Below are 19,062 nucleotides of genomic sequence, written 5' to 3'. Positions count from 1 at the left end.
TAGTTATGGGTACTGTAGAATGCTGTGATTCTAACACTTGCGAGGTGAAGGCAAGGTCCTGAGTTCAAGGTCAACCTTGGCTACATAGTAATCTCAAAGCTAGTCAGGTTCCACGAAACTCTATTGCAGAATCCAAGACTAATCCATAAAAGAAATGTTGTAAGTGTCTCTTATGTTGACAATATAAACAGCACTTATTTAATGTGTAAAGACCTGTGCTTGGGGGTTGGGGATTTAGCTCAGTGATAGAGCGCTTGCCTAGCAAGCGCAAGGCCCTGGGTTCGGTCCCCAGCTCCGAAAAAAAAGAAAAAGAAGAAAAAAAAAAAAAAAAAGACCTGTGCTTGGTGACCCCCAGCACTATAATAAGAGAAAAAAGTAACCTGAAGCTAGGTACGTGGCTCACGCCTGTAATCTCAACTCTGTATAGCCTCAAGCAAACAGACTGCCTGGAGCAGAGGCGGGCTTAGCTACAGAATGTGTCCTAGGCCCACCTAAGCTGCTGGTGAGGCCCTGTGTCTGAACAAACAAAAGAAAAGGATGGTTACTTACAGCTTTTTATCTTTGTGATTTAATTTTGTAGTTTATATTGATTAGCATCGCTAGTTCAGGAATAATTGATCTTAGAAAAGGAGAAGAAATTCAGTTTTAGGCATAGCCTTCAAACACGATAATGTGTCATTGACTGTTCATGTATATCTTTCCATCTATTACAAACATGTTTCCTTTCTATAGTGGGAAGTCCAAGAAAGAGACCGCAACTCTTGAAGATGGAAGAATTGGAGAGAGGCCAGAGATCATTTACCATGTAATCCACACGCTTTTGCTGGGCTCTCTCGCAATGCTTGTGGAAGGGTGAGTCCCTGCTTGAGCAGCTGGCCATTATAAACCTTATCTTTCTTGTTTAGAGTTTTTACTTAGCATTTGGGTACTGTGTGCGCGTATATATCTGCACACCAGAAGACAGCATCAGGCAGCTATGGGCTGCCATGTGGGTGCCAGAAACTGAACTCAGGACCTTTGGAAGAGCAGTGAGTGCTCTTAACCATCTCCCCAGCCCCACGTTTACCTTTTATACTGAGAGCTAGTGAGTCTATTTAAGGCAGTTCCTAAAACTTTATCTAAGAAAGTATAAACTTTCAGGGCACGCGAGCGGTGGTGCTCTTAATTCCATTACTTAGGAGGCAGGGGCAGGCAGGTGGAAATTTTTGGCCAGCCTGGTCTACAGAGTGAGTTCTGAAAAGCCAGGGCTACACAGAGGAACTGTCTCGAAAAACAAACAAACAAAACCTTTTTAGGGGCTGGAGAAACGACTTGTTGGTTAAGAGTACTTGCTGCTCTTGCAAAGACCTTCCCAGCACCCACATAAGTCAGGTCTCTAAAACCATATAAGACTCTAGTTCCAGAGGATCTAGTATTCTCTGCTGGCCTATTCTGGCACATACATATACATTCATACACATAAAATAAATGAAAAATAGTCCAATTTATAAAAATATAAATCTTTAAAATATAAGTGAAATTTAACAAAGATTTTTAAAATATCACAAACTGATATTTAATTATTCATTTATTTATTAAAATACTCTGGAGTATCTTCTAAGATTCACACATCATGCTAAATACTCAGAGTACAGTGGTAAGCGGCGTGAACACAGTGTTTTCTACTCTCCGTAACTGTTGGCCTAGTGGAGCCAACAGATGTTAACTATATAACAAAGCTAAAGTCATAACTGGGCAATCGAAGGACAGGTAAGTGGTGCTGTGGGGACTCGAAGTCAGGATATGGCTTGAAAAGGTGTTTGAGGGTCTGAGTGCTGAGGAAAGCGAGAAGCGTACCCCGGGCAGAGGGGATCGGGTTGCTAAGCTTTGTAATGGGGAACACGCAGCACATTCTGGAGGGTAAGGAAATAGGGTGAAGGGTAGTGTAGTGGGTCTTACAGCAGCCTGGAGCTGTGAGGGAGTGGGCTGAAAGGAGTAGTTCTGTCTTTCCCTTTATTTCTGCTCTTGCTTTTTTTTTTTTTCTATTTTTCATTGCTGGGGACCGAACCCAGGGCCTTGCGTTTGCTAGGCAAGCGCTCTACCACTGAGCTAAATCCCCAACCCTCTGCTCTTGCTTTTGAATGGAAAACTAACCGTTGATGGGCTGATGTATGGACAAGGCAGAGTGTTTGCATTTTGTTTCTTTTGGTTGTGTGTTATGTTATTATATGTTTAAAACTTGCTAAGGCAAGTGTCTGCGTGCAGCCGATCGTCACGTTGCATCCGTGCCGTGCGCTCCGCGGGGTTGTGGTACAGGGGCTTCGCAGGCGTGCCTGCTTAGTTCACCCCTCCATAGCCTCACCAGGCAATGCTGCCTTGTGGGAGTGCTGTCATGTGTGCAGTCTGCTGTTGACCGAAACACCGTCATGTAGCAGTCCACTACTAATATTCAGGAAAGTTATGTCACCGTTATACAGGAGGCAAAGAAAGACACATGGCTGTCTGCGAGTTCGAGGTCTATATACTGAGTTCTAGACCAGCCAGTGCTACATAGTGAAACCTCTCTCCCATAACAAAACAGAGACAGCAACGACAACCCTCAAAACCATCTTTATTTGCGAGGTTTCAGTTTTCAAACCTCCCTTAGTCAGCTTCTGCATAAAATCATGCCAAATTGTCAATAAACTTTATGAAAATCCATTCATCGAGCAGAAGACTATTGCTGTTGCTGTTTTGCTTTGTCTTGAAACAGTGTCTCAAGTCTGACCTTGTACTTGAAAGCCTCAAAAATCTGACACCCCCAAACTTCCCCCCACCCCTGCACACCTTTGTGCAGTGCTAGGGACTGAACCCAGGACCTTGCACAAGCCAGGCAAACGATATATTCCGAACTATACCCCTTGCCCAAGCAAAAGTTTTTAATCTCTGTATAAAGGCAATTTTAGCAAATAAAATGGAATGGCTCTTCCGTTCAAGAGAGTAAATGTTCAGGAGTCCTTAAGGCCATCCCTATTTTGAAACCAACCTCAAGTTCAGAAGTTTCCCAGAATATTTTTGGGTTCTATTACTGGGATTGGCATAACCAGAATAGTCACTGTATTCCGGATCACCACGTACTTGAGCGAAGCAGGTCTATCTCTGTATGAGCAGATGAAGAGACACAGAAGAGGGTCTGGGAGAGACGTAGACATAGGGCACTATTTACCATCACACTGTGGAGATGGCACAGACAGTACCTGTGTCTGAGGAGCAGGGCAAACCTGGTTCACACAGGGGACCCAGCTGTCAGGGAAGGCCAGCCATGTTGAGTTTTTATTGGTGCTCAGTCTCAGAAGGAGTTGGCTACTTGTGTGGCTGCCCTTATTGTGAAGCCTCTCCAGAGGTTGAACTGACACTTTGTGGCCCAGGGTCCCAGAATAAATTGTGTTCTTATCACAAGATGTAGGCATGGCCATAGCCATCCCATCTCCACCAAAATGTTCTTGTCTGGCAGATGGTTACCTCCTAGGAGTTGGGGGCAGAAATTAGATCCCTCTTTGTGCAAGATTAAACATTTATTCACAATACTTAAGATGCATGAAAATAAGTATGATAAAAGGTAATTTGTGAGGCCTTTTGCATGGTAATTATCATTAAATTGTAATTCAAAGCAAAACACATTTCCATTTTGTCCCTTTATTCCTCTCTCCCTTCATCCTTTTTTGTTTGTTTGTTTGTTTGGTGGTGGTGCTGGGAATTGAATTAAGGTCTCAGATATGCTAGACAAACACTCTACTACTGAGCTATCCCCCACCCTCGTCTGTCTGTTTACATGAAACAGACTACACACCGGGCACGGCGGCTCACAGCTCTGCAGAGGTGGGGGCAGAGGAGCCAGCAGCTCAAGGCCATTGGCTCAGCTGTGTTGCAGATTCCCGCCAGTCTCGATACTTGATATCTTACTTAAAAAATAAAAAGAAATAAGAGGAAAGTCAGGTATGGTGACTCATGCAGTCAGAGGGTGGAAGCTGGAGGATTGCCTTGAGTTTGAAGCCAGCTTGGGCTACAGGGTAAGATCCTGTCCCAAAGACAAAAGGAAAAGCTACTCCTAGTGGCTCATGCCTGTAGCCCCAGCACTCTGTCATAGTATGTTATTCCTGTAATCTCAGAAGGTTGAGGCAGGAGACTCACTCTTGTAAATGTCAGCCCACTCTACACAGTGAGTTCCAAGACAGCTGGGACTACTGAGTGAGATCAACTTGTCTCAAAAAAAGAACAAAACAAAACAGAGAAAAGAGGGCTTTGGATGGAGGTACACACCTTTAATGCCAGCACTTGGAGGCTGAGACGTGTGGCTCTGTGAATTTGATGCCAGCCTGCTCTACACAATGAACCCTTGTCTTAAAATCAAACAGCAATGGGCTGGATGGCTTAGCAGTTAAGAGCATTGACTGCCCCTCTAGAGGTCCCGAGTTCAATTCCTACCAACCACATGGTGGCTCACAACCATCTGTAATGGGATCTGATGCCCTCTTCTGGTGTGTCTGAAGACAGTGACAGTGTACTTAGATACATAAAACAAAACAAAACAAAACAAAATGTTAAAAAAATAAAACCAAAACCAAAAAATTGAGTACTTAGAAATGAGAAAACAGATAATGATGTGTGATAGGATTTATGACATGTGACCTTTCTTTTCTAGCTTGAAATTCATTTGGACTCCTTACGTGTGCATGTTAGCAGCATTTGGTGTATGTTCCCCCGAACTTTGGATGACACTTTTAAAGTGGCTTCGATTAAGAACTGTACACCCAGTATTGTTGGTGAGCCATTGTTATTTTGTGTTTGATACTTGTTTATCTTCCAGTTACACAAAATAAAATGTTAGGGCCATAAAGATGGCTCAGTAGGGGAAAGGCACCTGCTATCACTAAGCCTGGTGATTTGAGTTCAATCCCTGGGCCTAGCTCATGATGGAGGCAGAGAACTGATCCCCATTAGTTATCTTACGTGCATAGCTGCATGTGCATGCACACATTGACACACACAATTAAATAGATAAATGTAATAAAAAAATTAAATGCTAGTAAATGAAAACTAAGGCAGAGGGGTGGTGGTGGCTCACGCCTTTAATCCTAGTACTCAGAGGCAGAGACAGCTGGATCCTGTGAGTTCAAGGTCAGTTTGGTGTGCAGAGCAGTTCCAAGACAGCCAGGGCTACACAGAGAAAACCTGTCTCAAAAATCAAAAACAAAACAAACAAAACAAAAAACAGGACGATAGCAACAACATAGAAACAAGTTATGGGTAGAAAATAGGCTATGATAGGTAAACAGTTCCTAGACGTTTTCTCGTTCTTGTGTCAGCAGGTGCCAAGCTGGCCCGGATCTCACTGTGTAGTGGGCATTTCTCCTGGTCTTCGGAAGACACTACATCTCCCAGCGCTAGGGTATGCAGTGCTAGGGCCTCGCCCAGGGCTTCTTACGTGCTAGCTAGGTCCTCTGATAGCTCAGCTGTGTCCCTGCCCATTGTTTTATTGATTTGCATTTGTTTTTGAGACAAAGTTGAATATAGTCCAGGTTAGCCCAGAACTCACTATATAGTTGAACTCCTAATCTTCCATCTTCCAATCTTCCAAATTCTGGGTTTGTAGACATGCACCATCACACCCAGCTTTTATGGTTTTGGTGGTAGTGGTTTTGTTTTTGTTTTTGTTTTTGTTTTTGTTTTTTTGGGACAGGGTCTTTATCCACAGACCCAGGAGCCCTCAAACTCAGCCATCCTGTGTCAGCTTCTCAGAAGGTGGACTCCAGGCCTGGACACCACCCTCAGCTTATAGTATTTGGTTTAAACAAATGCATTTCAATCTGTCTAACTTAGATAAGGCAAGAATTGAAATGAATCAGTAACATGAAGTGACATTAAAATTTTTTCTAACTGCCCTTATAAATGACAAGAACTATTTATTACTTTAAAATGTTTATTTCTAAGAGATTTCTTATTGTTGTTAGTAAGGCTAGCTTCAAACCCCTGGCTCATAGCGATCCTTCTGCCTCAGCCTTCTAAGGTAACACACACTCTGTATGACTTTAGGCTTTAAATATCTTCTTTCTTGGCTTTAATTAGATCTATGTATGTACCCATGTGAAAAGAACTTACACTGTTTTGCTGCCTGCTTACAATAAAGATAAATAAAATGTTAGTGTTAGTTGTGATAGAACTGGGGTAGTTGAGACGGGAAGATTCCAAGTTCAGGATCAGCCTTGGCTACACAGCAAGATACTGTCTACAGAATACAACAGATGGGAGTAGGGGACGGAGGACTGGGGATGGCTCAGTGGGAAGCTTCTCTGCTGTTCCTGAGGATTCCCTTTGGATCCCAACAAGGGCGAATAGTGCCTAATGCTGAAGAATACTTTGTCCTGGCCGGGGAAATTTCATGAAGAGGGTGGATTTCTCTGAGTGAGCTTTAACCATTGTGTCTGGATGTCCTAACCCCTGTTATTTCCCCAAATGTAGGAATCTAGACATTTATTTATTTGTAATTATTTGTGCTACTGGGAGAGAGGGCAATGTTCATAATGTACCTTTTAGTGGTTTTGAAGGAGAGGAAACAACAAACAAAAAAACACACAAAACCCCCACCACAAGTAGAATAGGAAGAACATGCTTGGGCAAAAAGATGATAAATTATGTTTAACAGTAGTCTTCTTATATTTTTCCAGTCTTAGTTCCAGAATTTATGTTTTCTCATTTTAACATAGTATGGTGATCTATGCTAGCTGTTTTGCCTGTGTGGTCTCAGTGCCTTTTGCTGTTAACTTTGCATGCTAATTCATAATGATTTGTAAGCTCCCTGATAGAAGTTTCACATGTTACTGGGGCTGGAGAAATGGCTCAGCAGTCAAGAGCATGAACTGCTCTTACAGAGGACGCACGTTAGCGTCCCAGCACTCATATCAGGTGTCCTATAGCCACCTGTAAGTCCATCTCCAGGGAACCTGATGCCTTCTACCTGCCTTAGGCACAGCACTTACATGCACATACTTACACATGCATACATAAGCCAGAATAAATCTTTAAAAGGTTTTACATGTTGATCGCTATTTGAAATACCTCTATGGAAGTAATGTTTTCTAGTTTGTTCCATGAGACAGAACTCACACTGGCCTGGCCTCACATCCTCAATCTTCCTGACGATCTCAGTTACAGGCAAGCATAAATTCACATCAACTAAGCACTGGCTTCCTTAATTTCTTTTTGAAGTTATTTTATTTATTTAGAGATAGAATCTCTATGTAGTCCGGATTGTCTTTGAACTTCCAGAGATTCTCCTGCCTCTGGCTCCTGAGCTCTGAGATTGAAGGCATGCGTCACGTGGGTGCATGTGCCTGTGGACATTGGAAAAGCATGTTTATGGTGTGCTGTGAGCCACCATGCAGATGCTAGAACTGCCCCTGCTTCTCTGCAGGAACACAGTAAAGACTCTAACGGCTGAGCCATCTCTCCAGTACCCAGCACTAATCCTGTGTGGTTTTGTTTGAGATGGAATCTCACTGTGTAGCCCTGGTTGGCCTAGAACTCAGTCTATAGACCAAGTGGCCTTCAACTCAGATCCGTGTGCTTTTGCCTCTCAAGTGTTAGTATTAGAGGAATGTGTCAGCGTGCCCCACACCTTGATGACCGGCTCTATATAGCAAATATTTTTACCAGCACCTCAATTTGTTTGAAACACATTAGTCTTCACTCAGTTCACTTTGAACTAGATTCATGCAGATGTCAGTCTAAGTCAGTGCTAATAGCTCTATATTCTTAAATGTGTTTACCCATAACCCTTTTTGTTTTTTTTATTTTAGGCTCTTATTCTGAGCATGGCTGTGCCCACTATTATAGGTCTTAGTTTGTGGAAAGAGGTAAGAAATTTTATATTATGAAAATGTACTTACCTATAAGGTTACACATTTAAGTATGTGTGTAGGAAGCTTCTATCAAGACACTGCACTAGCAAAGCTGATGTCCTACGTTGCTTCCTGACAAGATAGCCAAAACAATCAACCCGTCTACCTTCCCCATCCCACCCCTCTTTCTTTCTTCACTTTGGCTGTCCTGGAATTCACTATGTAGACCAGCCTGGCCTCCACCTCATAGAGAACTGCTTGTCTCTGCCTCCTGGGTGCTGGGATTAAAGACATGTGCTACCGACTTCTGCTCCCCAAACATGTCTTAAACTTACTTATCTCTGTATTCTATGTATGTGAGTGCTTATTTGCTCGTTATCGTTTGAGACAAGGTCTCACTGTGTAGCCAGATGGCCTTGCATTTATGCCTCAGCATCTCAAGTGCTGGGACTATACAAACACCTTATCATATCCAGCCTAAAACATTTTTAGAATGCCATCCAATGCAGTTTTCTTCAGTCTAATTCCATTGTAAATTCTTACTGTAATTGACAAAATCTAAATAGTAAGTAGGTCTTAATATTTAAATATATTTTGGTAACTCCAATTTTAATATCTGTGAAATGAAATAATTTTTTGGCTTAACAAAATGTAGTAGGAAATTTAATTGCCCATCAACCTGCAAAATATTTGTCCTGGAATTTTCAAATTTAGTATGTCTATACTGAAGGATATAACCGATGATTATTTGGTAATAACATTAGTTACTAACTCTAAGCAGTGAGTAAACCATAAAGTTATAATTATTCCGGTTGACAAGAGTGACCAGGTCAATGAAGAGGACAGGAACCTGGCAGTGTAGATATGTCAACATGCTTCAAGTTGGTCTTTTGGATACTCTGAAACAGTTTTAAGCTTTCCAGTTACTTACACCTCTGGGTGTTTTGTTTTGTGTTCTAGTTTTTTCCACGATTAATTACAGAATTAACAGAACTACAGGAATTCTATGATCCAGATACAGTGGAACTTATGACCTGGATAAAGTAAGGACCGAATTGCTCAAGACTATTGTTAACTGTCATTAACTGGTCATTACATGCTGTCTCATGGATTTGGGGACAATAATGAATGAATTGTTCTTTTGTAAACTCAGGAATCATTACTTTGTAATTCTGATTTTCTAAGTAAACTCATCTTTGTGTTGAAACAACGTTGGTAAGTATGAGAGTGGAGGTTTGGAGACCCTAACTTCCACACAGCAGAAGTGTGGACTCCAGGGACGAACATCCTTACTTACTCATAAGCTGAAGGTGATAACTCCTGGACTCAGAAATGGCTGTATTGTCAGTGAAAGCATGGAGTAGCAAAACATCCCAGGGAGCCATGTTCCTTCTGTTAGCAGTTGGTTAGAAACAACCACAGCCATGAAAGTCTAATGAATCTCAGAGTTTGGGTCTGAGTTCACATCGGCTTGAGCTTGATTCAGGAAATCCCAGGTATTGAAGTGCTCATAGAAAGTAGTCCTGAGTCGGCTCCCCCTCAACTCAAGTCACACAGCATTCCATAAATAGTTTCGTGAAACCCTGAAATCATAAGGAGAAAATAATTCAGCATAGCAAATATCAGAAATTGTTTGTGATTAACAGTGGAATTGGACTTTAGCAATTTCTAATAATTTGTGTTTTTTCATTTTTGGCATATAGCAGACTGTCATAAAACGTTATTGATTGTAAGCAACTAGTGACTACTGTTTCACACATTTTGTGGATCAGCAAGTGTTAACAGTGGAGAAGATTCCTCTGGCCTCAGACCACTCATGCGGGTCTGGGTAGCCTCTTTGATTTATTTGTCTGTGTTTGGCTAGCTGTCACTGGAAATGAGACTGATTTGGCCTCTGGTCTCATGGTATGTGCACCTGTTTACGAAGTAGTAGTTAGGGAATTCCTAAGAGCAAAATAGAGTGGGCACAGTTCAATTAAAGTACAGTCTATACTATTTTGCATATCTTAGGGTTTCTAATGCTGTGATAAAACACCATGACCAAAAGGGGAAGAAAGGTCTTATTTCACTTATACTTTCATATCACAGTCCAGCATTGAAGAAAGTCAGGACAGGAATCTGCAGATAGGAACTGAACTTAGGCCATGGAGGAGTACTGCTTACCGACTGCGCCCCACGGCTGCCTCAGCCTGCTTTCTTAAAGCACCCAACTACCAGCCCAGGAATGGCGCCTTAACCAGTGAACTGGGTCCATCCACATCAATTATAAGCCACAGCTTTGCCTAGAAGCCAATCGTATGGAGACATTTTCTCAGTTAAGAATCCTTCTTCCCGGGGTTGGGGATTTGGCTCAGTGGTAGAGCGCTTGCCTTCTTCCCAGATGTGTCTCTAGCTTGTGTTTACATTAAACAAGCCAGCTCATACAGCTTCTGTCTCGTTGATCAGCAAACCACATGGCAAAGATTAGCATCTGCCTCCATATTTAGGGCTGAGAGGAAATGACTGCAGCCATTTCTGTGATCAGTTTATCCCTGTAGAGACTTCCGAATAACTGTGTTGATACTTGTTAAAGATCTAATGAAGAAACAAAATACAAAAAATGGATAAAACCCTTTTTAAAAAAGTCCTAGAAGAGCAAACCGTGTTATGCTTAGTACGTGGAGACTGAGGCAAGGGGATCACTGTAAGTTTGAAACCAGCCAGAGCTACAGAGTGAGACCCTGGTGGTGTTGGTAGTCGTTTTTAAGACATGGAAAATAAAGGGGACGGAACCAAAGACATACTTAAAGAAATGACAGGTTTGTTTATAGAATGAGTGCATAAAAGTGAGACTAGGTTTTATAATGAGGTCTTAATTTCTGTAAAGACATTCTATATTTTTTTTAGGTTACGTTAAACATTGCTACTAGTACTTAATGTGAGTTGTAGTTGCCAGTGGGGAGCATGACAATATGATATTGTATTGTCACGAACAATAAAGGCAACTACGTCCTCTATGTGATTGACCAAAGCTAGGTGGTTTCAGGAGGCAGAGGCAGGCAGATCTCTGTTAGTTCAAGTCCAACCTGGTCTACAAAGCAAGTAGGACAACCAAGATCACAGAGAAGAACCCTGTCTTGAAACACCCCCCCCCCCCATAAAAAAGAAAAAAGAAAGAAGAATAAGCACGGCAAAAACCTGATCATTTGGATGTTGGGTAATTAGGTATTCATCTGAGTATAATTACTTTGTCTTAAATCTGTTTCCTTAGTCCTGAGTCTTCATTAGGACCGTGGCCAGCCAGGTGCTGTCCCTTTTCTTCTAGAGCACACACTTCTGTGTGTAGCACGTAGTGGCCAGATGCTGAACACTGCACACTCAGAGTGAATAGATCAGTCAGGCTGGAGTACGGCTCAGAGGAGGACTGTGTGTGCATGTGTGTGCACAGCATGTGTATAAAAGTTGGAGGATAATTTACAGGTGTAAGTTCTTTCTAGTGTGTGGGTTCTAGGCTGGCAGCAAACACCTCTACCTGCTGAATCCTTTCTCCAGTCTGTAGATCATGCACGGAGGCTCCAGGCTTCATCCTAGCACTGAAAGTAAATAGAAGGAGGAAGGAAGGAACTTGTTCGCTGGTTTCCTACCCTGTAAGTGGCATCTGAGACTTCAGAGTGGATTGAATGGGAGTAGTCTACAATGCTACAGGAGACAGGAGCAGGAGGATGAATAAACGAGGAAGGATTTGAGTTAGAAAGTGAGAGTGGGAACCAGCCACCCTATCTGATGTAGTATATTCTTCTCTCTTTTTTCTTTACTTTTTTTTTTTTTTAAGATCTGCCTGCCTCTGTCTCCCAAGTGTTTGGGATTAAAGGCCTGTGCCACCACTGCCTGACATATTCTTGTTTCTTACCTCCACTCCCTTTGTTTAAAAAAAATTCCTGTATCTTCAGTGCTTTAAACAGCTGCTGCTGTACAGTACAATGCTTCTACGTGAGTACATGAGTTACCTGAACTGCATTGACTTTGAGATCCTAGTGTGCTTATACATTGCACATTGTTGGTATTTGAGCGTTGGTATAAGTCAATGGTTTTAGTGGCACAATTGCTCTTTTATCAAATGTCTTTTGGTTCTTCCAGGAGGCAAGCTCCAGTTGCAGCTGTGTTCGCAGGAAGCCCACAGTTGATGGGTGTGATCAAGCTATGCACTGGATGGACTGTGACAAGCTTGCCACTTTACAGTGATGATGACCTTCTCAAGAGGAATGAAAATGTGAGGCACTTCATCTCCACATTTGGATCTTATAAAATAACACTACAATTTAATCTGTTCTGTGCTGGTACATGTTTCTTGATAGCTAGCAAAATCCAATTTTCTAATTCACCTCAGTTTTTAAAAGTTGTGGTTAGGTTGAAATAAGAGGGCCACCATGAGCTTGATGCCAGCCTGTGTGTGCTCCATAATCAGTTTCAGACTAGGCAGAGCTACGGACACACAGCAGAGCCATCTCAAAAATGAAAAGCAGAAAAAGAAAAACAGGTAAAGGTTGTGTGATTGTGTGATTAACCAAGAGAAAATCCAAGATTAAAATATTAGTTCATTTTGTGAGGAGCGTCACTAGTTTCTGCGAAAGGTATTTCTATAATGTTGTCAGAGGGACTGATGGGTAATATTTGAGAAAGGGTAGCCATCCTTTCAAAGTATTGTGGTTCTCAGAATTAATGAAGGAAACCTGTCGATTCATGTCTCAGGACACATTGTCTTTCCAAAGCTGATCTATTGCTGATAAAATAAAAATGTAATTTGAAGGTTTGGGTCTAGAAAGATGGCTCAGTGAGTAACGCACCTGTGTCTGTGGGAGCCTGAGGACCTAGGTCCATAGCACCCACATGAGAGCCAAGTGTCCCAAGGCTCTGAGGTGGACACAGGAGAGTCCCTGAGGCTTGATGACCGGCCATGCTAGCCGAATCATGGAGTTATACATTGAGTAAGAGATTCTCGAAAATAAAACGGAGAGTGCTTGAGTAATTCATCTATTCACTCCTGTTCCACCCGCCTACACACACACATGAGAACACATATTACTGTGTTGATTTAGCCAGGAATGTCTAACATCCATGTAACCCTAGCTGGTTCAGAGATGGAGGCACGAGGATAGCAATTTTAAGATGAAACCAGGGAATAAGCAATTGCTTTGAAAATAATTAGGCTTGGAAATGTAAGTCAGTGGTACTGTTTGCTTGTTATTCAAAAGTTCCTGAGTCCATTCCTCTGCACTGCAAAAGTCAGCCAGCCAGCTAACCAACCTGTACGGTTTCTTATGTTTTATTGGTATGAGCTTTTTGAAATAATTCCGTATAACATTAGAATGACACCTAATTAATATGATTTAGAGATGTATAATTTTGATTGTTATGGATTTAAATGATAGATTCATGTATATAAAAGTTAATGGGGGTTGGGGATTTAGCTCAATGGTAGAGCACTTGCCTAGCAAGCGCAAGGCCCTGGGTTCGGTCCCCAGCTCCGGAAAAAAAAAAAAAAAAAAAAAAAAAAGAAAAGAAAAAGTTAATGATCACTTGAACTGGGATTCTCCATATTTTCATTCTTTATTTTTTTTCCTTTGAGACAGGGTTTCTCTGTGTAGCCCTGACTGTCCTGAAACTCTGTAGAGTAGGCTTTCCTGGAGCTCAGAGATCCTCCTCCCTCTGCCTCCCGAGTGCCAGCATGAAAGTCATTCACCACCACCCAGCTTTGTTCTCTTTTTCTATTTGTGAAAATATATGATTATTAAGCATATGCTGAGCTTTAAAAAAAAATTTAGCAATGTAAGGCTAAGAGAGAGCCCAGACGGGATACATAGGAGTAATGAGATGCCTGTGCTGCTGGTGCTGCTCACTGAGGCAGGAGGATCACTGTGTTCAAACCAGTCAGCATAGGGACAGCCTCAAAAACATATGTGAGGCCCTATCTTTCATTGCTGCAAAGCAAAATTCAGAGAGAAGAGCTAGAGAGATGGCTCAAGGATTGAGAGCACTGGCTGCTCTTCAGGAGGACCTAGGTTTTATTCCCAGCATCCACACGGCAGCTCACAACTGTCTGTAACTTTTGTTCTAGGGGATCCAGTGTCACGATAGTCATGCAGGCAAAACATTCATACATATAAAAATACTGTTTGATAGATGGAGCATGCCTTCAGCGTTACCTCTCAGAGAGGCAGAGGCAGAGGTTTGCTGTGAGTTCGAGGTCAGACTGGCCTGTCTGCGTGGCAAGTTCCAGGACAGTCAGGATCCTGCTTCAAAAAAAGAAGAAACAAACAATAGAACCGACTGGAATTACATGTCTGAACTCAAGTGTTAGCTCTGTGCATTACCTCAGTGAGCTGCTGAGTCTTGAGATGATGTTAATAGTTCCACTTCCTACTTAGGAGAATTATGGCTAAACCATAGTACGTTAAATTAGTAAAACTTCAAAGTTAACTTTTGTATTTTATTTATTTATTTATTTATTTATTTTGTTCTTTTTTTCGGAGCTGGAGATCGAACCCAGGGCCTTGCGCTTCCTAGGCAAGCGCTCTACCACTGAGCTAAATCCCCAACCCCTTGTATTTTATTATAGACAATTTTTGTTTGTATTTAGAAATCTGGTTGCAAGTTGTGTATGTAGTCAAGGTTAGCCTTGAACTTGTGACCCTCCTGCCTCTACATTCCTAAGTACTAGGGTTATAGGAGTGTTCTGCTGTGCTTAGAATGCACTATTAAATTGTAATTGTATGTGCATGCATGTATATACACATCCAGTACAAAGAGTCCAAAGGCAGAAGAGTCAGTCAGTTTTGCCTACAGAAATGTAAGAATTCATCCCACTTTATATTATTTGATTTGATGTTGGCGTTGAAGACATGAGTTGCTTGTTTGGAAATGGAATGTGTCTTATCACGTGCTGAAAAAGTACTGCAAGCCAAGAAATGTGTGTAGCTATACAGCTAGAAAGTAAAGTGGTAGCATGTGCCTTTAATCCTAGCCCTGGGGAGGCAGAGGCAAGCAGGTCTCTGTGAGTTCGAGTCCAACCTTGTCTATACACAGAGAGAGAGAGTTTCAGGACAACTAGGGCAATCACACACACACACACACACACACACACACACACACACGCCCCCAAAAGAGAAAGTAAAGAAAGAAAAGGAAGTGAGGCCAGATCGTGTGGTCGTGTGGCCCTATGGTGTGCTGAGGAATTGAGGCTGCTCTTGAGGCAGCTGGGAAACAGTGAAGACTGAATAATTATCCTCACGGTGGAATAATTTGATGTGTGTATAGAGCTGACCGCCCAGATGGTGCCGGATGCCTCTAATCTTAGTATTTGGAAGACAGAGGCAAGAATTGCAGTAAGTTCAAGACCAGCCTGGACTAAAAAGTAAGACCTCTGTCAAAGAGCCACAAAAAAAAAATATCTTTTTTTATGTTTTTAAAAAGGGACAGAGGGGAAGTTAATTATAGTCACAACAGAACACATGGAAGCAGGTGGAGAGGACAGAGAGAGGGAGATAAACCCAGGGTGACTTGTCTCACAGGCAGTAGTCAGTTCTGATTGACGTTTGCTCTGCTTTAATGAGATGGCGTGGTGTGGGTAGAATATGGACAGGAAATCCCTAAGACTTATTTTTCCTCTGCTGATTTAAGAACAATAACCTGGACTTTTTGTCTTTGAGACAAAAATCTCACTGTGTAACCCAGGCTAGCACAATGCCCACCCTCTTTATTTTCCTTTGATAGGAGTTTTCCCAATATCGTGTTTTAAGATCATTCATAACCAGTTCTAATTAAACATTTTGCTCTATGTTTTATGGAACTTGGCTCCAATAACGGTAACCATACTTTGTTGTTGTTTTTTTCCTTTTTCAATGTTTGACTTTCTTTATGGTCTAGTAAACAGCAGTTACTGAGCTGTGTATCTAATCACAGTCACAAACGATTGTAGTTCTTTTTAAAGAACTACAAATAACCAATTTGCATATGAAAAGGTACATGACTTCGTTTACCATCAGGAAAGTGAAAGTCAAATCCACAAGTAGATACCCCTGCAGACCAAATAGGATAGCTAAAATCAAAGGGATATATTAACTGGGCTTGCTAGTGTACACCATTAATCCAGCACTGAGGCTCGCGGTGGTCAGAGGATGACGGACTCTGTGAATTCGACGGCAGCCTGCCAGGTCTACGTTTCAAGTTCCAGGACTGCTAGGGCTATGTAGACACCCTGTCTCAAAAAAGAAACAAAAGGACAAACAAATGTATAGGATATAGAGAGCTCAAATGAAACCCTGTACACAGTTTGTGGAAACTAGTCAGACAGTCTTCACAAAGTTAACTGCAATTACTTTATGACACAGCATCTCTGTTAGAAATGCAAATGTATGTCCTGCATAAAACTCCTATGTAAATATTCGTGTATAGAATTCATCATGGCTCCAAAATGCAAGCAACCAAAATATTTATTAACTGGTGATAAATGAAATGTCTTTTTAATTTAGGGCTGGATAGATGGCTTAGTGGTTAGGAGCGCTGACTGCTCTACCAAAGGTCCTGAGTTCAAATCCCAGCAACCACATGGTGGCTCATAACCATCTGTAATGAGATCTGATGCCTTCTTCTGGTGTATCTGAAGACAGCTACAGTGTACTTACATATAATAAGTAAATAAATAAATTTTTAAAAAAATATTTATTTGGGGCTGGGGATTTAGCTCAGTGGTAGAGCGCTTACCTAGGAAGCGCAAGGCCCTGGGTTCGGTCCCCAGCTCCAAAAAAAAGAACCCCCCCCCAAAAAAAATATTTATTTAGTATACATCATACAGCTTTCTGCCTGCATTTATGCCTTCAGGCCAGAAGAGGGCATCAGATCTCATTACAGATGGTTGTGAGCCACCATGTGGTTGCTGGGAATTGAACTCAGGACCTCTGGAAGAACAGCCAGTGCTCTTTGGGCCATCTCTCCAGCCCAAATGAAATGTCTTATCCTTATGTTACCAGAGTAAATCTTATTTGGCTTTGAAAAGTAATGAAGTGGGGTTGGGGATTTAGCTCAGTGGTAGAGTGCTTGCCTAGCAAGTGCAAGGCCCTGGGTTCGGTCCCCAGCTCCAAAAAAAAGAAAAAAGAAAAAAAAAAAAAAAGAAAAAAGAAAAGTAATGAAGTATTTATACTATAATACAATATGGATGAATTAGGCAACCTTTAGCTTAGTGAAAGATGTCAGTCAGGATCACATATTATAGACCCCATGTATTTCAGATGTCTAGAATGGAAACTTCTGTGGAGACAAAGTAGGTTATGGTTATATAGGACTGTGGCAGGCACGCTGTGAGGAGACACAGCACTAATGCAGATAACGTAAAGTTGTGTTGGTAAATGTACAACCCCGTAAACAAACTAAACCTGATTGGTTGGTGAATTGTATATATTGAGTTGTACTTTGTTTGAATTTTTAAATTCATTTTATAATTATATGTGTATAATGTATGTGGGGTGGGTATGTGCATCTGAGTACGGGTGTCTGCAGAGTCCGAGAGAGGATGTCATATCCCCTGCTGATGGAGTCAGAGCAGTTGTGGACTACCTGATGTGGGTCCTAGCCCCAACTCAGGTCTCCTGCAAGAGCAGTGCGTGCTCTTACCTGCCGAGCCATCTCTCCATCCCTGTAAATTTAATCAGCAGGTGCTTTCACTGTCTTTTAAAATTTGTTTTATTTCCTTTCAGATTTACCAAATCTATTCAAAGCGATCTGCTGAGGATATTTATAAAATACTGACATCTTATAAAGCTAACTACCTAATTGTAGAAGATGCCATCTGCAATGAGATGGGAACCACGAGGGGCTGTAGGGTTAAAGATTTGTTAGATATCGCAAATGGACACGTAAGTGCGCACTTGAAAAGCTGGTTGTTCTGGCTTCGTTCAGCTTCATAAGCTTCCTCCGTGATTGTAGCTTTTGTATGCCATCTTCCCTCGCAGCTTGTGGTAGATACACTGCTATCTAGTAACCAGGACGACTCACGGGGGAGCTCGTAAGGTTAGGGCACTGCTGGGAACAGATGCTTTCATTCCTCAGAAAATTAGGCCGAGGACTTGAGGAAAGGATGACTAGATCATTCTGAGTTTAGGCCACAGCCAGGAGCTTTGCTTTTTCTTCTGAAATACTCATGTTTGTCTACATAAGCCGAGGCCGCTTTGGAGGTCAGTGATGTTGTTTTCACGGTTCCATGTTTCTCGGGATTTGAGAGCTTTTCCTGCCCTTGAAGAGAATGCAGGTCCAGGTCTCAGGACTCACATAGCCCCTCACAACCTCCTGTAACTCCAGCTCGAGGTGTTATAATGCCCTCTTAGGCGTCTGAAGGCAGTGCATGCACAAGGAGCGCATAGCACAAAATAAAACAAATCTTTGAAAATCTTCCCCATTTTCCTGTCTTCGTGACTAAGTAAGCTTGCACTGTAAACTTATTTACCTTATGCTGCGTATATCTTGAATGTTCTCAGCTGGTGCTTGATAATGTGATTTTGGTTTATTGGTGACAGATGGGATATAATCAGGTGTGATGTTTAGTAATTTCTGATACATTACTCTCTGCTGCCTTTCTGCCTTTCTGTTCTTTCTTCTCATGTAGTTCCATTCCTGGGACTCCAGAAAGTTGTCCTCTGATCTAAACACACACACACACACACACACACACACACACACACACATACACACACATACTCACACACACACACTCACACACGCGCGCACACACACTCACACACACTCACACACACACTTACACACACACTCACACGCGCGCGCGCGCGCGCGCACACACACACACACACACACACACACACACAATCAGCTGAGCCCTGGTAGTGAAAGCTGGATGGAGTCAGATGTTGATGGGTGTGGGAGAGCCTAAGACACGCATGCTTGCACCAGACATGTAGAAGAAGGGGAGTGTAAGGAGGAAGAAGGTCTGCTCGTTTTTCATCCTTAGCGGCTGTCTGATAGCGTTCCTAGAGCACTGATGGACGAAAGCTGAGCTTTCGGATTACATCCTTACCAACTGCCCACACTTTATGCTTGTTTCCTAATCAGTTCAGGAGCTCAGTGGTTGTGGGCTCTTAGGAGGAAAAGGCTCAAATTTGCCAAAACATTTTAGTCATATTTAGCAATGATATTTTTCATATACATATATAGTAATATAGTA

At 42.0% G+C, this 19,062-nt stretch overlaps 1 protein-coding gene across 3 annotated transcripts in view; it reads left to right on the top strand.

Moving 5' to 3' along the window:
- The window catches only part of Dpy19l4 (dpy-19 like 4), a 59,615-nt gene that overhangs the window by 35,958 nt on the left and 4,595 nt on the right, over positions 1–19,062 (top strand). For all 3 annotated transcript variants that reach the window (XM_039109411.2, XM_063287283.1, NM_001305280.1), the window contains 6 exons: positions 733–852; positions 4,661–4,781; positions 7,815–7,871; positions 8,817–8,899; positions 11,973–12,105; positions 17,585–17,743. In XM_039109411.2, the coding sequence (XP_038965339.1) occupies positions 733–852; positions 4,661–4,781; positions 7,815–7,871; positions 8,817–8,899; positions 11,973–12,105; positions 17,585–17,743 (673 nt within the window). The remainder of the gene's footprint in view (positions 1–732; positions 853–4,660; positions 4,782–7,814; positions 7,872–8,816; positions 8,900–11,972; positions 12,106–17,584; positions 17,744–19,062) is intronic.

Source organism: Rattus norvegicus, chromosome 5 (assembly GCF_036323735.1).
Source record: "Rattus norvegicus strain BN/NHsdMcwi chromosome 5, GRCr8, whole genome shotgun sequence".
NCBI lineage: Eukaryota > Metazoa > Chordata > Mammalia > Rodentia > Muridae > Rattus > Rattus norvegicus.
This window is presented reverse-complemented; position numbering and strand designations above follow the sequence as displayed.